Consider the following 25123-nt stretch of genomic DNA (forward strand, 5'->3'; position numbering starts at 1 on the left):
AGAGTGTCATTAATGTGAAGTGCAAGGCAGGAGGTCATTGCCGGGGTCTGGACTCCAGCAAATAACACCAAACACTGTTCTTCACTCAAAAACCCCCTCATTTTGCTTATACTTGCAGCTAACTGGAAGGGTGTCTGCAGGCTTGAAAATTGGGCTCTTCTTAGGAAAGGTCTTCTGTGGGTCTATGAGGAGTCTGAAATGTGCGCTACTGACACACAGAGCTTCTGTGCATGGAAAGCCAAGACTGTGGTAATAATATACTACATTGGAGTTTACAGTCATTTTGCTTTTCCATTGGAATTTCCTACTCCAAATTTGTGTAGTGAATGTGAGCCATAGAAGTGCTCAACTTTGAAGTTAGCTCAGAGAATGTGCTGTTTAACTTAAAATCTGCACAGAAACTCTGCTTTCCTTGTGCTCTTGGGCTAGTTTTGTGTTACCTTTTTGCCCTTTTGTAGTTACTCTTTACTACTTTCCTCTGTCTGAAACCAATTCATTTTTTGTAAGCATCAAGGCGGAGACCACAGGGTTCAGATTACACTTCTACTTCGGAGGAGGAATATGGCTCAAATCACAGCTCCCCTAAACACAAACGCTCCCATACTTCAACAGCCACACAAACACCGAGGATACGTGGCTCTGGGCTGAGCAAGCAGAAGCACAATGGCAGAGAAACGGATGATGATGAAGATTTTGATGACCATCCTGACCCATACAACTTCATGGCGCAAACAGCAGAGATAGCAGAAATAGCCAGGTGAGGTGGGACTTTATATTGACCCACATGTTGAAAACAGAGTGAGTTTTCCTTGGTGTTCAAGTCAAACCCAGGTGTGAAGGTAGGAGAGGCACTCTCTCCTGTTGTTTGTGTGCTCCCTATCTCCTTCATATCTGATCATCGACTTGTTCAGACTTGGCAGGTTTTCATGAAACCTGTAGCCTGTTCAAGGATGTGCTGGTTGTTCCTTCTCTATAGAAAATGCCAGGGTGCAGGGCATTTTATCTTGTTTCTTGTTCAAGCTGTGGATGGGTCTCCTCTTGTAGTCTGAATTCTGTCAAAAGATGTAACTGTCTGTACCGGCTTATCTCTGCTTTCTGCTAGAAGTCTGTGTGTGTGCATGGAGTGGTTGGTGTGAACTGTCCTAATTCTCTTGCAGAGGAAGTCAAACGGATTAGCAAAAACTGAATACCGCTGAAGCTGCTTTGCCTGAAGCCAGTGAGGGAGCAGGAAGCAGTCACTGCAGAGCAGAAACCTCTTTGCTTGGCACAACTGAATCCAAATCTGTCTAGGCTCTGTGTATAAATGAGTCGTTGCTTAGCTTGATGTTCCTAGATACGAGGAGCTATTGTATACTGGTGGTCTGATGGTTGCCTGGAGGACCTCAGCAGTAAAGCAAATAGATTCTTTTTTTAAACGGTGGCATTTGAGGTTTGACATCTCTAATATGCAACTGTGTTATGCCAACTTTCCAGAAATACTGGTCTTCCATTGTACTGGCCATGCTTAAAATACTTTTCACTGAGGAAGCTGTCTCCTGTCTGCTTTTGGTCAGCATTTCCCCAACACCCATTTTGCTTGCCGCACTGATCTCAAAAGGGCTTTTCTTGCCTGAATGTTGATGTCAGGCTGCTAGAAAGTGTGTTAGCCTTCAAATGAGGCTGTTACCTGTGCTGCACAAAGCGTGCATGTGGGAGACGCTGGCTTCCCTCCCAGCAGCGTTCCTGGCGCAGGAGAGCGCTTCGGGTTGCAGCAGCTATAAATAAATGGTTGTGTCAGACTTGTCTGGCACTGCATGTTGCAGGGCTTGGTCACAGAGTCTGCTTCATAATTGCAGTTCTGATTTCCGTTGCTGCTCCCAAATTAACTGGGAGGGGTGTAGAGGAGTCAGGGAGAGTTAAAAGGGAAAATGCCACTTGTTTACAGTATGTGAATCATATAATGGATGTGTTTGGTGACAGCTCTATCCAAACCAGCACAAATAGGGGGCACCTTAGGCAGGCAGATCAAATTGCTTTTTCTTAGTTCAATTACGCATTTTCTTTCTGAGGGATGAAATGACAATTTTATCACATTGCTTGGTTCTCTTCATTTAAAGAAGAAAGTGTGTTTCAGCTGAAGCTGGCTGGCTGCAAGATAATTTATTTTCTCTCAGAAGCTTTTCTTTAAAATTACCACAACAGCTACTTTTGGTCTGAAAGAGGGTTTTTGGTAATGTCTGCTAGTAACAATCCTGAGACTTAAAAACTGTTTTTGAGATCTAGAGCAGGTAGAGCAGAATGCTGCAATTGCTGAGTGTTGACTGGACACCTGTTAAGGTGCTTGGAAGTTTCAAGACCTGGTTTCTAAAACCAAGATCCTTCTAAGGTATTCTGTGCTTAGCCTGGTTATCCCTCAGCCCTTCTGGAGAACATGGAAGCGTATTTTGATACATAGTCTATAAACCATGAGGAAGAAGGAAGGAGAATTTGAACTCTTACTATTTGAGTAACAAAGTAAAAACTTTTTTCCTTGTATTTGTAAGAGAAAACAAAGAAATCCCAAGAAGAAAAATGTTTGTGTTGTATAAAAAAGGAAAAAAAAAAAAAACAACAAGGAAGTAGGGTGGATAGGTGTGGGAGCAGTCACATAGGCTCGCTATGGATTGCCTCCAGTACTTTCTGGTAGTGTGCAGTCACTAGAATTTGCTTTTTATCAAATCTCTGCTTTGAAGCTGAGTTCAGGAGGGCAGTGGATTTACTTTGTATGCAGCCAGAGTGCTCCTCAGCACCCTGCCAAGACGCCCAAAACTCCCCCTTCATTTCCTAGCCTCTGCAGGGTTATAGTTCCCACAAACTTTTTGTGGCTGCTCTTTTTATATTTTATGAGTGTGAGGCTTGTTGTATCATGTGTCCTAATGACTGTACTGCGTGCCCTGTGCATTAGGCTCAGCCAAACCTTGGTGAAGGATGTGGCCATCCTTGCTCGAGAGATTCATGATGTTGCTGGAGATGGGGACTCACAGAGTTCATCAGGGACAGGACCAAGCACCTCCCTCAGCTCTATGCCCAACACTCCTGCATCCACCATATCGGCGAGAGAAGAGGTAAGAACCCAGACAACAGAAATGCTAGTAAGTATGCGGGGCATGATTGTGGTGGGAGACCAGGACAGCATCCCCAGTTGCTACAGCACTGGAAAACCATCATCCCCCGTCCTCCTAAAAAACACCACCAGAAAGATTGACCGAAGTTTATTTAGGGTGCTCTTTATTTAGCCCTCCTCTGTGCCACAGCCAGCATTGCAAGAGGTGGAAGTTGTATTATTTCTTAAGGATCTTATGGCCTCTAGTCAGACTTTGGTTCCTGAAGTCTGCATCTGAAGAGCAGGATGGACTGGGTGTGCTGCAGTACTGTGCTAGGGAGCCAGAGTTTCACTCCTTGTTTCAGTCAAGGCTCAGATGGTGTGCTCTAGCTGCACGCTCTGTATTAGTGGTATTTTGTACCTCTGCTATGTCCTTTCTGCTAGGGCTGTTGAAATTCTGTTCAGGCGTTACTTGAATCTCTTCCCTTCAGTTGTGTATTGATGGGTGAGAGCAAGGACTCTGCTCTCCAGCCAGTGAGTTAGACAAGAAGGAAGGCAGTTAGTTTGGGAAGTGTTGTCCTCCAGCCTTTCAGTGAAGCTGTGGCTTTCTCCTGAACTGTGTAGCACAGTTTGTCCTGGAGTGGGGAGGAGAGAGGCAGTTTCTTAGTTTGGCTCACTAGCACCACAGCGAAGGGACTCAGCTGAAACTTGAGGTTCCAGCTGCTAAAGCAATTGTTTTTGTTGCTGTTTAAATCCAAAATCCTTCCTGTCTACCACCAGCGTGGGCTTAAAAAAATACACAGCTCTCTTCATCAGCTGTTCACATGTGCCTCTTGGTCCTCTGTTGTTTTTGACTGCTGAGAGAATTGCAAACCTGTCCTAAGCAGGATTTAGAGTTGAGGACCAAACTTATTACTGTGTCAGAGAGTACGTGGAGGCCCTGTGACACTGCTGTGCTCATCACTGAAGGTGCAAAGCAGAAGTTAAGGGAAATATCCAGAAGATTAGGCAAGTGTGGCTGTGCTTGTGTTAATGAGGTGAGTTGTAGCCTGCTCAGGGAGGTGTTTTATCCTGGGGCTGTTCAGAGCCACAGTACACAAACGTTTCACAATAACTTCAGGCTCTGAGATAGTGTTTTATTGCTTTGTTTCCTTGCAAGTGCCACACCTGCAAAACTGATTTTTGAGCATTTAAGGTGACGAATCTACTTTGCTTCGGACTGGCAAATGAAACGTTTGCTGTGGGTTGGTAATGACCAGTACTTGGCACTCACTTCCTTCCAGAAAAGCAGCGTACCTACTTTTTTTGTGAGTGCCACTGAAGGGTACAGCCATAAATCAGCTCATTCAGAGGGATATGTCCTCTGCTGCTAATGGGACACCTTTAAAACACAGTGTTTCTACTCTGTGCAATGGGCTCCAGAGCACATGGTTGTGATGCTGAGTGGCAGGAGCACAAAGCCAGGATTGCTCAGACCCAGGAGAATTCAGGGTTTCTCTGTGATGTGGCTTTGCAGCTACTCTATGGGATGTGCCAGTCAGCCCCCTTGCAATAAATAGTAAGGAGAGCAAATGTAGGGTTGTGTCATGCTGTAGGTAGTGCTCCCAGCAGCGCCCACTGCTGTAGAGCAGTTTTTGAGTTCTTAGAGTGGTATAAAGGAGGAAGCACACACAGTAGGGGCCTATGAATACCTCTATAGGTAGAGATCCATAACCTTTGGTGTGTTCATCTAGTGCTGGCTTTTACCTGGACTCGTAGTATTAGACAGCACTGTGGTTTCATCAAGGCCAGTGGCTGAGAGGCCATTTGGATTACACCCAAAATGCCACCATGCATCAGTGGAGCTGCCTTATGTTAGTGGTAGCCAGGAACAGGTTAAATTAGCAGGTCTTTCTACTGACAATGCTGAGATGTGAAGCTGGGTCCTGAACAGTGCATCTTGGGGATCATGTTATGAATGGGAGCAATATAAACTGATGTGGGTTTAATAAACATATTTCTTCTTTGGAACTGGACTAGAATCAGCAGACATGCTTCCCTCAGCTTACATGCTGCTGAATCTGTGCTAAAATAATTATTTTGGCTTAATGCACAGAAGTTGCTAGGAAACATTTGAATACCAGTGTGTGTGATGCTAAGCACTGTGAATTTTTTTTGAGTGTTTAATAAAGTAGTTTATATTAAATATTCTAGGAAAGGACATAGTGACAAGAATAGCTACAATAGTTAAAATAATAATGCACTGAAACATCTGATAAAAGGAAGTTTGAATAAGAAATGTTTGCTGTGTGTCGCTGTCTCTTGTACTGCTCTGGCTCTTGCAGTGTTGTATGCCATTCTGCTAGCTCTTGATTTTGTACTACTAAATACTGATACTTGTTCTAATAATGTGGGCAAAAATGCAGAGTATAATGCTGTACCAGAAGCTTCACTTTGGACCAGTGTTGCATTTCTCAGCCTTAAATGAATTGCTTTTTAAATTACTTTTATTACAAAGCTTGGTTAAAGACTAAAATCATGTGTGTTCTCTTTAAAGTTCAGGTGGAGCCTTAGATTTAAACCTTATTCTTCATGTTCTGTTCTTTCAGGTCCAATGTTGTCTTGGATGTTTGTGAGGGAGGCTTTCAGTTTCCCCAGTGCGTGTTTGGGTTGGTTTTGTTTTTGTAGCCTCAGCTGTATAGTTTATAATAATCTAAATTCTTGACATACTGAGCTGACTATTGCTACAAATTAAGGGAAAAAAAAGCCCAAAACGAAATCCCAAAGAAAACAGAAAAATTTTTCAGCAGGGTGAAACCTTCATGATTCCTGTTTACCAAAGCCGTGGGTTGTTTGGGATGCTTTGGGTTGTGGGTGTGTAGGCTTTGTAGGACCCAGCTTTCTGCAGAGCTGAGCAGTCAAACAGAACACAGCTGCTGCAAGCAGTCAAGTAGGTCAACCCAAATCACTGGCCACTTCAGCACATTTTAGCCCAGTGTGAAATTCTTTTGGTTGGTCTTACTTTAAAGTTGATAATAAAATACAGCAAAAACTGAAGAGCCCAATTATGTTTGTTAAGTTGTTGCTTAATGTAATCAGTATGAGTATTGGTATGACAGGAGGAAATGCTTCCCCATGTGACAGAACAGAAAGCATGGGAAGAGACCAGGTCACGTGTGAAACTCTCATGGTGATGGTGGAGCCAGTACCGTCCCTACTATTTTTAACTGGTTGTGATGAGAACTGCTGGACTGTAGGAATATCTTATACCCTTCTGATGCTGTTTCACTGCAGGCAGCCTAACTTACTATTTCTGCACTTCATGAGAAGTTGCTTAAAAAGACCAGCTTATTAGCTAAACATTTTGGCTGTTGTGCCCCTGTACCATAATATCTCATACCTTCTGCCTGTATATAACCCAAGTGCTATTGCATAGAGTGTGGGGAGACTGGACCTTGGATGGCACATGGTTTCCTCACAAGAGCTGTGTGCTTTGCCAACAAAAGAGCCTCCTGGGCTGTAAGTTTAACGCATTCTCTGTGCTCAAGAGGGCTGCTGGATTTCACTCTGTCTGTTTCAAAGTAACTGGGGAGCTGCCCGAGACCACCCCTGCAGAACTGGTTGGTGACCAGGACTTCCATGGGCTTCAGTGCATGTGGAGGGGTGGGCATTGAGTGCTGGTCCTCAGGAATGCGCTTTTGGGAACGTCAGGCCAGAATAACCCCAAACCATGTGTTCTCTTTGATACTTGCTGTCACAGCCATTCACTAGCATTGATCTCTTTGTTTCTGTTTTAACACAGATTGCTCGTAGATCTTTTCGGCTGGCATATCCATCTCAGGTGCACTTTCCATCCCATTATTTTTGTATCTCTGTCTTGTCACTGTTATTTTCCTTCCCTTTTAGAGTTTCTGTCTGTCAGTCAACCAAACAGGAGTAGCTGTCTTGTCTTTTCTGTTCTTCCTGTTAATTATTTGCATTATCAGTGGTTTTGTATTGCCTTTTCATCTCTTCCATGTGTTACTAAGTGGTTTCTGAATAATTTTAATGTGGCTTTAATGTTGCATTGATATATTAAAATGTAAGATATGGGAAAACGGGGCCTTTTTGGTTTTTAGCTAAATTTAAAAAAGGCAAAGATATACCTTTCAAATACTTGCTTAAGACTTAAAATTACAAAACGGAACAGCCCCCCTGAGTTTCATAGTATGACTGCAGTGGGTAGACGCTTGCAGGATTGGGGTCTAGTAGTTTGCTTAGGAACCCATACCTGTCTGAACAAGACTTAAATGAATCAGTTTTCCTCTGGGGCTTGTCTGAAAATCTGCAATACCTGCAATGAGTGCCTGCGTGCCTCCTTCCCTGCTAACTTTTAATGACTCATTACTCATTATTTCCAAGTTGGTACAGCACATTCCAGAAGCAAGTCTGAACTACCAGAAAGTGCCTCCGGGATCAGTGGAACTGAAGGATTTTGACCAAAATATGAACGATAATAGAGAAGAGGATCCCTCAAGAAAAACAAGGACAAGAAACCGTGAGGAGGCAAGCCACCTTTTTCTTTACTTCATATATGACATTGCTTTAAGCTGCAGTATGTATAGCTGCTCTTTCTAAGCTGCCAAAGGCTGCTACTCCAAAAAAAAGAAAAAAACACTTCTCAAGAGCTCTGACTTGTAGGTGTAGGCGCAGTGTTTAAAAAAGAAAGAGAGGAACAGAATCACCCTTCTTGCCAATACTGAAAGTTTCCTCTTTTGTGTAAAATTCCACGAAAACCTGAGGCTTGGTCACCTGTTGTTTGGGAGGAGGCATTCAGTGTCAGAACCCACTTAGGCTATTTCACTTGTATTTTAAAGAAAGATACAAAAATTTCAACCCTGAAATTGCAGCACTGATAGTTTAATGACACCCTACTTTTGTGCAACTTGCATCCTGGTTAGTGCTGCCCATGGAGCAGCAGTGGCAGAATGTAGACCTTACAAGGATTTCTGCAGCTGGGCTTGAGTGCTGCATTGCTCCCTACAAGATACGCAAATTGATGGAATTCTTCGGGGCTGAGAGAGCAGGGTAATGTGGAAATCACTGGGATGATGCTAAAAGAGTGAGAAAGCCTGGCCTTGATCTTGAGGTTGGGAATGGTGTTGGGGCAAGGGGTGTATAGCAGGGTGATGGTGCTGGAGAGCAGAGGAGCAGGCTGCTGATGCAATACTCGGCTGTTGCTTCTGCTTGCTTTCTCTGACTAGGAAGGAAGAGCTGGGACAGAGGCTCCCAGGAGGCACTGCAGGCAGAAGGGGAGAGCTGGGTTCCAGTACAGTCAATCTGGAAGTGGAATGTGATTTGGACAGGCAGATGAAGGGGGAACTTGAGCTGAGTGCTGGTACCGATCCTGCCAGTGACTGACTTTCAAGCATTCCCTCAGTCTCCTGTAGAGAGGTGCCAAGACTGAATAGAAGGCACAGGTTCAGAGCGTCCCCAGCTGATGATCTTTCCTGGCAGAACCCCAGGGGCTCCGCTGAGCCACAGGACTTGAATATTTGGGGTTTGGTGGTTTTCTGTTGTGTTTGATAAAGCAGAATGTTACATGGTGGAATGCCTGGCTGTGGAGGTGGCTTGAATTCACATACATTATACCAGATCAGTGAGACTGCTTGTTCATCTTCTTGCATTGTGATTTGGCTTTTTGGTTTGGGGAAGGTGGGGGGGAGGGGAGGGGCCGAGGTGCCTGTGAGGCCTGCAAAGTCTTAAGCATTTTCTTTCAGAAATGCTTAAATAGTAACGTTACTGCAGGCAACTCTGTCTCTAGAAAACAAAAGTTTGAATAAATTAGTATTGATCTTTTTACTGAAGTGGTACAACAAAGCTGCACATCATCTTAATCTCCCTTGAGCTTCAAGTATCATCCACATAGATGAAGATGTTTCGGTAGAGATCATTTACTGTAAAAAAAAAATCTGGTTTTGTAATATCCACTTTTGCTGAATGTTCTTTGATTTGCCCTTACATTTTAGGTAATCTTTGACAATCTGATGTTGAACCCAGTGTCCCAGTTATCACATACGATCCGTGAAAATACAGAAAATCTTGCTGAAAAAATGAAGTAAGTTTGTCCCTGGCCTGAAATGTTGACTTGCTGCTGAGTTTGTTGCCTTGCTACTTGTGGAAGATAATGCAGTGTTGCCTTGGAAAGGCTTGTTATCATGATGCAGGGAATCTAGGTGTGGGAAACTCTGTGTGTAGTACAGAGTAGTACAGTAATTCTGTACTACTTTTGTAGTACAGAACTGGGGTATTAAGATTATTTGCCATCTCTTTTCCTCATTCGGTCTTTAGAATTTTAATGTTGGACCTGTTAGTGCCTTAACTTCAAAACGTTGCCTGTACAAAGATACACAGAAAGTTGGAGGATTGTCTCTTTCCTTCTCGGTCCCAGGGCTCGCAGAAGGCCTGCAGGTCACTAAGCTTGTGAAATCTCTTCAAAGCTTGTTGTTGCTCTAGGAGGCATCAGTTAGGGAAGGATTTTGGATTGTTCCTAAATCACCTGAAAGATGCTTTGTCCAGTCACTAATCCACTAATCTCCTTTGTTTCTACATCTTGTGATAATTACGTTGTTTAAACAAGTACCTTCTGAATGGCAATTTTAAGACCTGCTTCACTTCTTGTACTGCAGGATTCTGTTTCAAAACTCAGAAAGGACCTGGGAGGAGATGGAGGCCAAAATTAATTCAGAAAATGAAGTGCCAATTCTGAAGACCTCAAACAAGGTAAGACCATGCAGACAAGTTAAATACGGAAGGCTTTTGTTTGTAAAAGTTGTGTAAGAAATCTAAACAAGCTTTGGCTCTTCTTGGATCCATTTCTGAAATTTCTAGTCCTTTTCCATGGGTTTTTTTTTCTGTTTGAAGTGTGACAAAGTGAGTTCCTTCAGCTGTTGTGTTTCACTGAACTCTTCGCCTCTCCCTTTGTGATTCACCTTTAAAGACCCTTAAGAGAAGTTTAAGTTCAGGGTTGTTAGGCCTCATTTAAACAACTACGCAAGTATTGCCTACCATGCGGTTGACACAGCTTCAGTTGTAGACAGGTGTTTCTTGTGAATGGTGGTTTTCTTCACCTGTAACAGTTTGATAATAGGGCTATAAAAAAGCCTCAGCCTTAGGGTGGTGTTTGTGTTCTCATGGCATCTTACTGTCCTTGATGGGGACTGCCAGTAGGGATTTAAGTACAATGATGGGCTCAGCAAATATAGTTAATGCTAAGCCTACATATAAATAACACTGTGCAGGACCTGTGTAGCTCGGTGCTACAGCAGTATATGTGTGGCCAACTGCTTTGTCTGGTCTAGGAGCTGAATTTACAAATATCGTTCTATATTTGGTATTAAGGAGGCTGTGGAGGAGCCTTTGTACAATTAACCTGGCTAGCATTTAAAGTCTGAAAACCGCTGTGGCTATGAACTGGGTGGTGGTGTAGTATGTGGTGAAATGACGCAGAGCAGAGGTCCCAATTTGGTGCACTGACCAAATACACTTCGATACAGATACTAGCTTTGTCTTTTGTGTTAAACAGGCATGGTTGGAACTGACTTTGAATCTTATTGATCAGATAAGGCAGAAGGAGTAAGAATAGATTCCTGTGTCAGTTGACTACTTGTTTAATTTTCCATCCTGATGCTTTTATTTGTAGGAAATCAGTTCTATCCTGAAGGAGCTCAGGAGAGTTCAAAAACAGCTTGAAGGTTGGTCATTTAAAATGTTCTTTTTGTCTCTCAAGTGCCATTAAGTTGCACAAAAGAAAATAATGTGCCTTGATGTGCCAGTGAAAGCTGGGAAAGGGTGCAAAAGTTTAGTTTGTTAGCAGAGTACTCTCTGATGAGTGCATATGGAATGAACAGTAGATTTAGCTTGTGTTGGCAATTTTGAAGAAAATTGTTGACTTTTGAACGTGGAAGCTGTTGCTGTGGAAATGCTTTGTGGTAATTAACATATTTGCATATGATTAACTGACAAAGGTCTGTTCTGCTGAAACAATATTTAGCAGCTCATTCAGCCAATAGGGTCTGCTGTGGTTTTTGGACTTGAATTTTGCACATAGAACTTTGTGCAACAGGAAAGGCAAGACAAGCTCTTGCATCATCTAGAAGCTTAATAAACACATATAAAAACATACAGGTGTCATTTTGGGCTCCTGCTTAAAAGCTTGCCATTTGGCTGCAGTAGTTTGTCTTTTCCAATTTAACCAGAAACTTGAGTGTCCTCATAGCTTCAGAGGTTTTTTGGAGAGGTTTTGCTTATTAAAGCTGCTTAGGCCTTAAGCTACTAATGAGGAAAATATCATGACTAAAATCAAGGCAAGTACGCCTACAATTCTAATACTACAGCCTTCAAAATGAAGGCAGCAACCTTCTGTTTAGAAACTCTGCTGGGTACTGCTAATAAGTCTGTGTATGTTTTGTTGTTTTGTTTCTTTTCCTCCTTCCCCCCAGTCATAAACGCTATCATTGACCCTACTGGAAACTTGGATGTAGTTGCCAGTAACAAAGCATCTTCTGCTGCTAAACAATCTACAGCCACTAAAGTCAGGACTGCTAACAATTCTGGGTCTACACTGGAGACTTTGTCCCCAGCACAGATGAGAAACTACACACAGAAATCGAACTGTGGGTCTTCTAGCTTACAGGATTCGAATTTCATTCCAGGTGGAGAGAAATATGTGATCTGATAGAATATTTTGTATTGCTATCATAGTGTAATCTACTGTTGCATTAGTATTGTGTATGAGTGGTTTGTGGACAGTTTGTGTGGAGCAGTTGTTTAGATTGCTAACACGTTGCACAAAAAAAGTAATCTATGCTGTGAGGGTGGATGGAAGGTCTGTGTATGCCTTTTAAACAAGACTAGCACTGTGGAGCAGCACATATTCAGCATAGAGGCAAACTGATTTTTGGAAAATTACTATTTCTTCCAGTGTGCCATAAGAAAACAGGCTTTGCACATGCTCCATCTAATACTGTCGAAGATAAAGTGTTGTTGCATTGACCTGTTCATAATTATTCAGTTGTAATGAGATGCAATTTTAAAAAACACCTTTGTAGGTACTATATTTCTTTCTCTCTTTCTCTCTCTTTTTTTCTTCTTTTTTTTTTTTTTTTTAGCATACAACTGAAGCATAACAACTCTGTTGGAATCAATGTGCAAATCCAACAGAATGATCGTGCAATATAATGGATTTCTAGGGGAAACTCTTAGTACAGTTGTGTAAGAAGCCATAAAAAGGCAACCACAGTGAATTTGTGCATCTTTTTCAGTCCAAAACCCAAAACAGAACAGAATAAGCCATTTGTTTTTTCTCTTGGGAAAGTGTAAAAGTTAATATTGGTATGAATGTAAAGACTACTAATACAGTTACTATTTTTGATGTTTCAGGCCCAAAGTTTGGGGTAGGTACAAAAAGTCAGATTCTACAGTTTAGCTTGCCAAATTTTTGTGATTTTGCTAAAAATGCTGTCTTTAAGCTGCTTTTTGGTTTTGGTTGTTTTGTTGGAGGTTTTTTTTTCCCCCATTACCATATACAATCTTTCACAATGAGCTACAAATGCTCTTGGCTGGGCCAAAGACTAGGATATTGTGATTAGCTAATTGCTAAGAAAAACATCTGTTCCAATGGCTCATGCAATAAACTTAATTGCACAGTTGCTGTGAACTAGTGTTCACTTGACAGCACTGAAAAAAAAAATGATGGCTTAAATGTAGCTCCACCTTTTATGGCTAGTTCTGTTACGAATCTTTTTCAATGTAAAAGTGCTCGAAGACCACCATTCTGTGGTATTCGTCAGAAACTATTCAACAGTTCAACGGCACTTGGTACATTTGGGATTTTTGTCTGGATTTTATTTTTGGTCTGTTATCATCCTAGAAACACTAAGGATTATGCACAGTTGCACTGAGCGATTTCTTGTTTAAAACCAGTTGTTTTTTTGTATTCTGTCTTTCTGCTAAACTACAAAACACTAAGCAATTTTTGTGGCTTGAAGAACAAAATTTTTGGGTTTTGAGGGGGCCTCTTCCAGATGTGTTTGCTCCCAGTTTTTTCAGTCTTGTATCAATTCCTTTTTCATTCTTCCTGGTCAATAAAAAGTAATCGGGTAAAGAAATTATTTTGTAGCTGATGAGGATACGTTTAGTGGGAAAGGTGAGCAGATGAGTTCCACTTTGCCCTCATACAGTGCGTAGTTTAACCAGTGAAAATGGTTTCCCAAGCTTGACTGCTTCTTGTGTGCTGACTTTATATTTTGGGGTGGGTAGTGGATTCTTTAGTTAGCTTCAGTAGTTACCTGAGCTTTTCTGCTAGAATGCTATAACAGTGAGAACCTGTTAAAATAATTTAAATAAATAGGGATGCTCACAAAGTGTTTAATCTTACTAGCCAAGATCGTGATGGCTTTCCTGATGATGCCAGTGGGAGCTGTTTATCAATTCAGCAGAAACAGGATCAGTCCCAAAATGGGAGTATGCTAACAGGCCATTAGTTTCTTTGAGTGTGCAAGATGCTGGCTGATAAACAATAGGTGCAAATATTCTTCTAAGATTTCCAGTAGGTTATAAGACTCATCAGCTTGTGTGGAGATGCTCTTCCATGAAGAAGTCCGCTGGATTTCATGTAGCTGAATGCAGAATAAAAAAAGGATTTGCCCTTGATGTTCTTCTGCCTGTAATATACGCACTATCTGAATGTGTTCATTCAGTTGCTTATTCTGATCTGTCTTTTCTTGAAATACCTGACTATGTCCTTGATGAATATCATAAGTGGTGGTATTGTTTCTGACATATGAGACACAATTTTTCAGGCCCTTTTGGGTTAGGGTTGAAACCAACCAGGTGCTACCTCAACTCAATAGGAGTTGAAGGACCTTCACAGATTAGGTATTGCTGTTAGTTTCAGTTCTGCTGTAGAGACAAGTGAATTATGCAGATATCTGACATGTATTATTATTTGTTAACCATGTTTCCACATCTTCATGGTTATGCTCTAGTGAATTTTATTTCTCAAAACAGAAGTCCCATCATGTACTTTCACTTGAAAATTGCTTTTTTCTTCTTTCATCCATGAATACATCAAGGATGGATTTTATTCCTTGGTTGCTCTGTTCTGAACTTGAGAGAGCCCGCAGACACCTTGCATCAGTTATATCAAGCCACAAAATATGGTACTTCTTCAAGTTACTAGTAAGGATGCAACAATTGGTGTCTGTTTATAATTTGGAAATGTGTGTGTGAAGGGGGTGGAGGATGCACAGCTTGATTTATTTGTGACTCAGTGAAACTATAAAATGCTTCTGTGTCCTGACATGACATGCCTTGGATCTCTGCATTTAAAACAGTTTTACTAGTTCACGATGAAATGCAACATATTTTTATTTTTATTTTCTTGTATTCACTGCTTCAGAAGCATACCCCATTTGCACTTGTCTGCTCCAGATAAGCCAAAGAGCTGGCCACCGGACTAACTCCTTCATTAATTGTTCATTATTACAAGCAGTACTGTACACAATCATGAAAACATGCCTCTGGGTGACTCCACTAGAAGTGGTGTATCTGGGTGTCCCAGGATCAGTGTGTGATATACCTGTTGGCTTACATGAGCTATGGATGGGCCTTGTGTTGAGGTTGGTAGGGGTGACAGTGGTCTGTGGGTCGCTCTCATACCATATTGCTTTCATGTGTTTTGTATCTGACTAAAAAAATGTAACGAAGGATGGGATTCTCAAAGTCTTGGGGGAAGCAAGTGCTCGGGTCCATTTGGGTTTCCATACTCCTTGGGTGCCTGATGCCATGAACACCTTTCAAAATCCCATCCTCAGCTTTTCCATTATACTTGAAAACCATGTTCTCAGTTCGACACTTTCAAATGTAAAAACCTATTACTCTGTTCTGATAGCGTGAATGTAAATTCCTGCGAGAATGTGTGTGCTTTGTGAGCAAGGACCTAAGTGTATCTACAATGATGTCATGTTGTGATCATGCTCCAGGAGAAGAGAACACCTGCATTGTCTTTGAGTATTTTAGCAAAGGTACAACTAGTGGAATGTTTACATACAGCCTACTGAAACAAAAAAGAGGAGACAGAAGAAAGATAAAGTGTATAGTATTTAAATGCAAGATTCTGCTACTTTTTTCTTGTTTTGCAGATCACACTAGCTATTTTTGAAGTTCTGTAAATGTGTATAACTTTTGCAAAGACCAGACAGAACTACCTGTTCACTTTCGATGTGCCCCGTGCTGAGTTGTGCCTATTTCACTCTCTGCTGTTGTTATGCTGCTGATTCTGCTGTTCTGAACTGTTCACTGGATCATTCCATTTGCATGCAACACAAATGCAAGCTGAGCTGTCTGAGAGTAAAGCTGAAACACATTTGTATAACTTGAATCAATTAATGATTTTCTCTTTTCCAGACCCTTTGAAATGCTGTGTATATTTTTGATTTGTTTCTCCTGCCCAATTTTTTCCTCTTTTGTTTTCTTTTTGAATGGTAATTTATTTTTGTTTGGATTATAGGCAGTGTCTGTACATTTTGTTTCCAGGTGATATTGTGAACATCTTTAAAAGACAAATTGTTATTTTATATAATTTTATCATAAAGTTGCTCTAATAAATCATTCTTTTATCATGTGACAGTGATTCTGGATTTTGTGTGTTTATTTGGGGTGGAGTGTGTGTTTGGTGGACTACATTTTTCAACTGCCTGTTTACACTGGTACTAAGTCCAGCGTAATGAAAGGATTGCCAGTGACTGAAGACTCACAGTGCAACTGGGTCTGTCCTGGTGACTCCTACGGCTGGGTCAGATCCCTCTCCAACAGTCCAGGAGTCCCCTTCCCCCTGTACTTACAGGTTGAAGTCCCCATCACCTGAGGGTGGTGTTAGTTCTGAGTATGGTATGGTGATACTTGGTTTAATTTTTAGAGCTCTTCTATTTCATTGCCATGATTAACAGTGGTAGCTAAATCCAGCTTGAATATGATCATTCTCTAGCAGGTATGTGACTACAAAGAAACATTATTAGACTCCCTCTTTTGCTTTCATCCTCTCTCTATATTTTTATATATATATAAAAAATACGTATGAGTTTGTGTTGGTAAAATTAGTTTGATTTTACCTTCATTCCATCACTGTCCTCCCTCCCTTCTGCAGTTCTGTCTGACCTTTGCACCCTTCCTGGTACTTTTGAAATAACATTAATTCCTTCTTCCCCTTTGCACAGCCTTAAGGTGCCTACAGCCCGCAGCCTCCCCCATCCTGCTCGGTGCCATTTGGGACTTTGCCTTCATGTCCTCTGCCTTAGCACACCTTCTATAGGATGTAGAACATGTGTAGCTGATAAAAACTATTGCACTGTTTGCCAGCAATAACTAAAACACACACACACACAAAAATTCTGCTGCAGAAAGCTTGCTTAAGCTTAGTTTGTGTATGCTATGTCTGCAGAGGAGGTTTTGTGTGTTCTCCTAAAATACAGGGCTAGTTACACACTAACTATATTACCTTTCTGCAAGTTTGCCCAGTTGCACTGAGTGGTATTTGAGTTGGGATGCTGTGCAAAGTCCCCTTTTGAAATCAATAGTGCATCCATTTCATTAATTTTTAACAGACTGACTGAATAAACGTAAGAGGTGGTGGAACTGCAGCTGAACTGCTCACAGCGTAATGAAAGCTGCTATCTGGCACAATTTAAAAATAAAGGATAGATGGCAAAAATGCATCTCCCTGCGGAACGTTCAGCTGCAGTCCTGCCTGGCTTTTCAACCTCCTCATCTGCTTTGGGAAACAGAGCCTGGTTTTCCATGTGTGTGTAGAAGGGAACGCCAGAAAGCATTGCCTTGAGCAGGGCTTGCAGGATCCTTCCTTGGAGCAAAACTTTTAAGTCATGGGAGAGACAGGTTCTCAACTTTTGATGTTCCATGAAGATCTATCTACCACTAGACTCTCCTCTATTGGGTCCTGCCCATGCAATGGTGTGAAAGGACCATGCCTTTTTTTAACACAGGCATTTGTGGACTGCTCAAGAGCAAAGCCGTGCTGCCCTCACCTATTTCTGGTGCAGTGAGGTTGGTGTGGGGCCACAGCGGGTGGCTTGGCTGGGAGGGGGTTTGCCTCCTTAGGAGGGGTACAACCATTTGGATGCAGCCATGAAGAGGCTTGGAGCACCTGCACACAGGAGCACACCTGATGCGGTTATCTAGAAAAAGTGGGGTTTTCTTAGTGGATTGGCTGCCTGAGTCTCTGGGTGACGTGGGCTGAGCAAGGGAAGCCAAGAAAAATGAACCTAAGAAAATAGTACTCACTAGGACTCTACCCTACTTAAGCTTTCTTTCCCTCTTCTGACCAGAAATCACTGAAAATACTGTGTTTACCAAAAGAATTGGTGCCAGAAAAGGTTTGTTCAACAGTAACGCTTCTGCCTCTGTCAACATCCAACGCTCAGGAACCATAGGGAGTGAAAAAAGAACCCAAACCCATAATGTGGTATCCACCTGGGGATACTCTCTAGACAAGATCAGAGACATGTGAAATTTGTTCTTGGCAAGAGGACCTATGGCTTTATCACAGCAGTAGCCATAGACAGCAGGTCACCACTTCAGGCAGTAGCACGTCCCTCCCACCAAATGCATCTCCTCCCTGCAACTACTGATTGCTGGGCAGGCTGGCAGAAGATGGATGACAGCAAGAGGATGGAAGGTAACACACCTTGACCACACGCAAAGCAACCTCTCTGTAAGCAAGAAAACTGTTCTTGATCTTCAGGAGGTGAGGATAGCAGTTGCATCAGGCCAATGGTTTCCTGGGTGGCCAGTACTTTGCAAATTGGAGTGTAATTTTTGTAGTACAAAGCCAGATTTATTCAAGGCAAACAGCACATACCGATACTTGAACCAGGAGAAGCAACCTACAATTCAAGTGTGAGTGCCACACAAGGATTGACAAGACTGAGAAGCAAAGGACCCTCTGCAATCACTTGAGCTATGCAAATCATTGATTTATTTTTTTTTAATTGAATTATTTTTTCCAAATACATTTAGTTTTAAGGATGAGCAAAATGATTCCAAATAAGTGTTAAGTATTTCAAGTTAAATGTTTCAAGTCCATGGTTAGATACTTCAGTGAATTTATTGGATTTTTTTTTAATGGAAATGGAGTAAATATTCTAAAATATTTCCAAACAAAAGAATCACAATTTTATTTTTTATTTATGTTCTCTAGGCTTGTCAGCTGAATCACTTCCCAGTTCTTGACGTGAAATGACTCCCTCCCAGCTCGTTCAAGTATACAATCTTTTGGCACAAATTATACATAGAGCATTTTTCTTCCAAAGTATAAGGAGCCTGGCTGCTCCTGCCTCCCATCCTTCTGCAGCTGTTGGTGTTTGGAGCCCAGCCAGCCACCTAGTCCTTGTGAAATAGAAAGTGTAGATTTGTAGTAATGGCTGCAGTGGTAGCGTCGTTTTTGTCTATTATTAGCTCTTGGAGATGAGAATGTGTTAAACTGTCAGTTTCTTCTTAGCAAACCTCCCACATAGACATTAAAAGATCTTTCACTGTATCTTTTAATGCACGCTTATAGCAAACTGGAGTCCAAGCGTGTTTTTTAGAGGGTGTAAGTTAACCACAGTGACATCCAGTTGTACAGTGAGAGATTTATTTACTCCATGTGTGGGGTAGTGGCAAGGCAGCCAGAGCAACTGGTAGAAGGAGCCTTGTCTGAGAGACGGGGAAGAGAAGGAATAAGAAAGGTTGCTTCTTTGCCCTGAAACTTGCCAGTCTTTTTTAATTTCCTCCCTCCACTTGCATGGGTTGGTCAAATAAATCATATTCTCCCCACAAAAGTACTTCCATCCTTAAACCCTCAAAGCTACACCACTGCTAGGAAGGTCAGAAATGCGTCACTGATGTTGGGCTGGTAAATAAGATCAGATAAGCAGAAGGACACCAGGGTTTTGCAGGCCGGAGAGGAGGAGGGAAGATGGTGAGATCAATCAGTGCTGTAAGTGGTTAGGGAGCTGCCAAGGAGGAGGAGAAACACGGGTCCTTTTTCTGGAAGCTGCTTTTCCCCCTGATGTAACCTAGCCTCTCCCAGTTTGAACTAAACTGATGATACTGGAGCAATAAATGATAAGTTCTGAACTTCATATAAATATGCTACTGCTTGTGTGGTACGATCCTGAACTCACTGCATCACTGGGAGCTTTTGTGATTTATGTTGGCATAGTGCATGCCAGGATTTCAGTCCCACACACAGACAGAGTAAGGAGGCTTGTTAAGCTTCCTGACATGAGGCACTTAGCTGAAATGTTTAGTTTGGGTGCTCAGCCTTTGAAGTCAGTGGAGGGACAGGGACACTTCCCAGAGGGGTCTGGACCTTTAGAATGGTGGTTCTCTGGTGTTGCCTTTTTTCCTGACAGCAGAGGAAGCCTTAGTCAAGCAGGATCCTGCCCTCAGCTTTCTGGTAACTGGAGTCTAAAGGGACGGCAGTCACCTTTGCCTTGTTTTTAAGCCCTGGTTTAATAGTGATTTGGGATAGCCCCAGTGATAGGTGATCTGTGCATAGTGGTAAATTCAGGATAGAGGTGGCTGTATTATTTCAGCAGAGGTAGTTTGCTCCCTTATGTTTGTCCAAGGATGACTGGGCAGGAGAGCGCTTGCAGGAGGAACTGGGTAGGGAGATGAGTTTGGAGAGTTGGTTTATCTGTTTGTTTAAAATGAAGCTTCTGGTGGTTTAAGAATGAAGCAGTGAGAATAGTACCATGTCTGGGATGCCAACTGCACCGAAGCTGAGCAGTCCTTTCAACCATTGTCTTCTAGTGCTGATCTAGACTGACCTTAGACCACTGAGGGTAGCGGGAACTTAGCCATTCAAGAGTTTGGACCAGGTAGGCACTGCATAAAGTTATGCCAGACAGGTGAAGATCAGGACCTGGAGCCTAAGAACTGGCTCACAACTAGATGTTAATTTGGAACTCTTCACTGTCAGTGCCTGTTGTGAAACTCAGTGTTTAAGAAGAAGTAATCTGCAGCAGGAAGAGGAAAAAACAAAAGAACCCCAAATAAATCTGCTGGTGAAAAGCATGTGCACTGCTTCTCGTAAGCGGAGTTGGAGTAACATCAGACTGCAGTAGGAGGAAGTCTTCCAGGATGGTAAGTATATTTGCCATCATCTTGAGAGCACTGGGGGTTCATCTGAGAGCACTTTGTTCATCTGAGGAGTTTCAAGCACCTTCTGGGGAGGGTTTTGTATAATTGAAAGTCTCATCTCTTTGTGTTTGAAATCCAAAATGTGAAACAGGTTCATGCTGATGGAGAAAATAAGTACCAAAAATTATTTATGGGGCAGGGGAAAGCAGCTTTAGTGTTATAAGCAAGTCTCCTGTGTGCACTCAGCAGATCGTGGTATTAGCTTGTGTTCCAGTCTGTGAAGCAATGCTAAGCAATGCTTGTATTTATTGCTCTTGGATAAACTTTAGTCATTGAAATTGGCAGCCGGTAAAGCTCTGAAAGCTTTGAGGAAGCCACAGTTAATTACTGACCAGCTACAATATTATTCTTAAGCATTCTGCTTGAGTGTGTGCTGTTTTCTTTCTTGAAAGTTAAACTTCATATTTTAGTGCAGTTCTCATGACTTCTGTAAGGCAGCTGGGAATCTAACCCATTACCAGTCAAAGACACCAAGAAACACTTTGAACCAAATGGTACATGATTCTATGATTGTGGCACATACGAGATCTGTTCGCTTGCATATTTTTATGAGAACTGCTGCTTTTTGAAGCCATTTTGTAACTGTTGCTAGAAAAGAGAACTGAAACAAGTTGTTTCTCAGAAACTCCTTCATTCTGAAGCCATTAAATGGCTGTAATTGCTCCTGCAGCTGCAGCTCCTTACCAAGATCCTGCTTGGGTCACTGACTGTACTGCAGGGAGCACCTTAGCTTTGGGGGGCAGAGGGACAAGGTGGCGCCTCTCAGGTTCTGGTTGTGTGATGAGAAATGCCCAGGGCAGCTGAGCGGCTTGTGGGGACAACTGCTGCCAAAGCTGTGAGCTGTGGAGTGTGACCTGCAATCTCACCGGGTGCTCCTGGCTGAGTCTGAAGGGCTGCCGCTGCTGTTTTTCAGCTGCCTTTCTCCTCCTCCTTTAAAACCCCCTTGCCTCAGTTTCCTACCAAACTCCTCAGCATCTGCTCTCTTGCTCGTTCTTCCTTAGAAAACCCAGTAAGTTTTCTGGGTTGGTATTTGACCACTTCTTCTCGAGGTGGGGGAATGATGTGTCTTGCTGTCACACAGCTTTTGCTGCACGGTGTGTGTTATATTCCCCCTCTCTGCTTGGGCTGTAAGCTCTTGGGGTAAAATGCTGCATCTTTGTACTGTGCTTAAAACATGAGCTGGGATTTCAGGGGCATGGGGACCTGATATGCACCAGGGAACGGCCAACAGTCTGTCACTACTGGCAGCAGCTCAGTTCCTCCGGGGCTGGGAGGGTAGGTGTTTCCCTGCCTGCATTTATAACCATTTCTAGTGTAAAAGCTTGCATCTGAATCTGGAGGCAGCAAAAGAAGTGCTAGTGAAAAGTGCGAGTAAAACTGCCTTAGAAAGAAGGAACCACTGTGGTGATTACAGCTGATAACAACAAGAAGCAGGCTCTGAAACGGAAACTTAGCTTTCATCTCTGCAGCTTTAGCATGCTTTTTAGCATGACTGTTCATACCTTTGTTTCTTCCTCTCTTATTTCCTCTTAACTTTCTTATTCTCCCTTGCCTGCTCTTCTACCTTGGGTCCTTTCTTTTCAAATCCCTCTCTGTGTTCCCCAAGTCATTGTTTCAGACCCACCTCCCTTGTCTCCCAAGACATCCTCCACCTCTTTGGTTCAGTCACACTAGTTCTTGCGAGTTGGTTCCCACAAGAAGCCTTTGGGGCTATGTCACTGCAGTGTCCTACTCCTGCTTGTTCTGTATGGTCACAGCATCCATACAGAAAGGTGGAGTAGGCAGGAGTTGGATGCAGCATGGACACATGTGGCCATGCTGCCTTATGCAACTGAGAAGACAGACACCATGAGCCCATCCAATTCAGGTAACAATAGCTGTGAACACAGGGCAAGATGGATAGGACAAGCCTGGCAGGATCCTTCCTACCTAAAACTTGTCGGAGTGTGGCCACCTACCACATACGCTCCGTTGTCACAGGGCAACTGCATATCTGATACCATGACAACATGTTTATCCTCCTGGCTACAAACGCCCAGTGGCTCAGGGATAGGAAGTGGTGGTTTGGGGACTGGGCAGATGGTGATATGATCTGGTAGCACTTTTTGAAATCAATCATCTCGCAGGATGTACTTGTTGCTTCTAAGCATGAAAAATGTCCAGGTCTAATGGAAGGCATCCCTGCCCATGGCAGGGGGGTTGGAACTACATGATCTTTAGGTCCTTTCCAACCTTAACCTTTCTATCATCCTACGATTCTAAATGACACCTTGCTGCTATGGGGTAAATTCACTTCTGCTGGTGCAGGGATGATTCATGAGCTATTGAGCATGTGTGAAGTTCTTGTTTTGACCTTTTGAGAAGGCAAAATAGGCAAGTGGCCACCTACCTCTGCCCTACTATCTGCTTTGAGTTTTGCCATATTTTGGTACTTTGTTTTGTGGTTGTCTCTGCTAGTGATAACACAAGATTGGAGCAATATTGTCTGAGGAGGAAAAGTTAACCTATTTTCTAGGGTTACAGTTGCAACAGGGGTGAAGAGGAGTTTCTATTTTGGCCTGGTCCCCATCCCCTTAACAAAGTCCCTTCTGGATGTGGCACCGGCATTGCAGACAACTCACAGGCATAGGAAGAGAGCAGGAGCCTAATAGAGTCACACAGAGGATGACATTGATATTGTATGCTATCACCCACAGCTCCTGCACTTAACTGTCACTTGTTGGCAAATATGTTAGCTTGCAACAGGACGAAAGTGGGTGTTGAAGGATAACTTGAAGAGGCAGTGATGCAGTCGTTTACACATTAATTACTGCAGTGACTTTTGTGTGTAGACAGTACCAGGGAAAAAGCACAGGGATCTGTCTCTCCCTCTCCCTTTGGAATCTGTTAATGTCACTCAAGACCCATAATACAGTGAAGATGTTGCACAGATCCATTCTTAAATCTCAGAGCGCTGTATAAAGCAATGGCAGTAACCTGCATTTTTAGTCTGTAGCTGGCTTTTTACAAATGTTGCCATAAAGCTTTATTTTTCCCCTTGCATGCATTTCTGTTTTTCAGATTGTGAAAAAAGCATTAAAAACATCCCTGATGTTTAATGAGTCCTCCAATATGAAATTAAGCGTGAACAATCAAAAAGACGTCAAAACGGTAATTGTTGGGAAACACTACATTTGCTTACCAGAGCTGAGATTACACTGGCATTTCTGAAAAGAAATAACAGATTAAGAGGAATGATTTTATTGCTCATTTTAGAAATCCATGTAGGTTTCAATCTTATTTGTAAACAAGTGAGTGACACAACTCTCATTTATTTATCCAGTAGACTGATCAAACCTTGCTGAGAGGGAGTAATGTGGAATCTAATCCTGCAGCCTTGGCTCCAGGCAGTGTGTTATGCATTTCCTTGTTTTGATTTTCGTAGAGTTTTGTTGAACACCCATTTGTCTTGTGCTTAAATAAAGCCAATAAATGTCAAATTAATCATAAGTTTTGGGGAAAAAACCAAGTTTTTGGTATGTTGGCACAGGAAAAATTAAACCAAACCTAAAATCTCAGTTCTCACATAAACCAACTCCTATGTAGCTTGTGATCCTCGTTTTCAGTGGTGTATCTGAGAGTGCTGTCTGCCAGTAGCTGAAAGCAGAACTACTATTCAAAGAGTGTGAGTTACTCACCTGCAACAGGTAGTCATCCATTAGCTGATGTATCAGTGACTTGATGATCACTTAAATCTTATCCTATTTGCATTCTGTTCTAGTTTCAAATCTTAGGGGCAATTTTGATGCTTGGTCTTGTTGTCTTGGCTGTTTACTTCATGGAAGTGGAAAGCACAGTTGATCCTAACAGAGAAAAAGCAGTTGTCAACATTTACAAAGAGATGGAGGATGAAGAACTCCTCTATGGAGATCTCCCAGGAACCACAGTAATTGAGGAGGACACCAATATATCAAATGACTCCTGCAGGTAAGCCAGGCTTGACGGCACATGGAGAATTAATCACCAAGTGGAACAATTGTGGCAGTGGTGGGAGGCAGCAGAGCAACCAGCGGGCAGAGCAGCCTCTGCTGAGCTCACCTTCTTTCAGAGGCCAGAGGGGGCAGCGGATGTTTGTCCTGGCAGAGGGATGGGGTTCCAAAGCGACATTCAGGCCCAGGGTTTACTTTTCTCCTCATCTTTAGGATGGTAAGATAAAATGCTCATAACAGCTACTGATAAGCCATTGTGCTGGATTTGGGATCATGATGTATGATACATGCTTGGCTATAAAGACTGGGGATAGAGAGTAGTCCCAGCTTGTTTGTCCAGCTCAGCTTGTTTGCTTTTGAGGTTGATGTCCAAAATGGCCGACTGTATGTCTTGAGAGGTTTTCTGCTTGGGTGACAGTCACTTGCTTCACAATACGCAATTGCCATTGCAGCTTTGAACTGGTGGAAAATGTTCCTTATGACTTAGCTTTTGAGATAAATAGCACCGCAGCCAAGCCCCTGTACAAAGCCTGGATGAGACTCCTTGATAGAGCCCAGGAAAAAATTTATGTGGCTTCTTACTATTGGTCTCTTACTGGGAAGGATATCAACGTCAATGATTCATCTTCCAAGCAGGTAGGAGCAAATCAGTGGCAAGCGCATTTACGGTTGTGTGTCTTATGTACATGTGGTAGATGGCAGGTTGACTGTGAGGTCTGTCTTCCAGGCTCTTCCTGCAAGTCCAGAAAGGTTTTCCATGCTGGTCTGAAGCAGCACACCAAATTTCCTCCTCTGGTCAAGTTAGATTCCATCTGGGCTCTGCCCACCTCTCTGAATATTTCTATGCTGTTGTCCTGGGTTCAGCTACAGCAGT

The 25123-nt window shown here is 42.6% G+C and overlaps 1 protein-coding gene across 1 annotated transcript in view; it reads left to right on the top strand.

Moving 5' to 3' along the window:
- Positions 1–11756, top strand: part of CEP170B (centrosomal protein 170B) — a 53279-nt gene extending 41523 nt beyond the window's left edge. Inside the window, exons 12-19 of the mRNA XM_010015650.1 lie at positions 508–757; positions 2924–3083; positions 6843–6881; positions 7442–7585; positions 9049–9137; positions 9709–9802; positions 10722–10773; positions 11521–11756. Coding sequence (XP_010013952.1) covers positions 508–757; positions 2924–3083; positions 6843–6881; positions 7442–7585; positions 9049–9137; positions 9709–9802; positions 10722–10773; positions 11521–11756 — 1064 coding nt within the window. The remainder of the gene's footprint in view (positions 1–507; positions 758–2923; positions 3084–6842; positions 6882–7441; positions 7586–9048; positions 9138–9708; positions 9803–10721; positions 10774–11520) is intronic.
- The last annotated feature ends 13367 nt before the right edge of the window (positions 11757–25123 follow it).

This window comes from Nestor notabilis, unplaced genomic scaffold (assembly GCF_000696875.1).
Source record: "Nestor notabilis isolate BGI_N333 unplaced genomic scaffold, ASM69687v1 scaffold21225, whole genome shotgun sequence".
Taxonomy (NCBI): Eukaryota; Metazoa; Chordata; class Aves; order Psittaciformes; family Psittacidae; genus Nestor; species Nestor notabilis.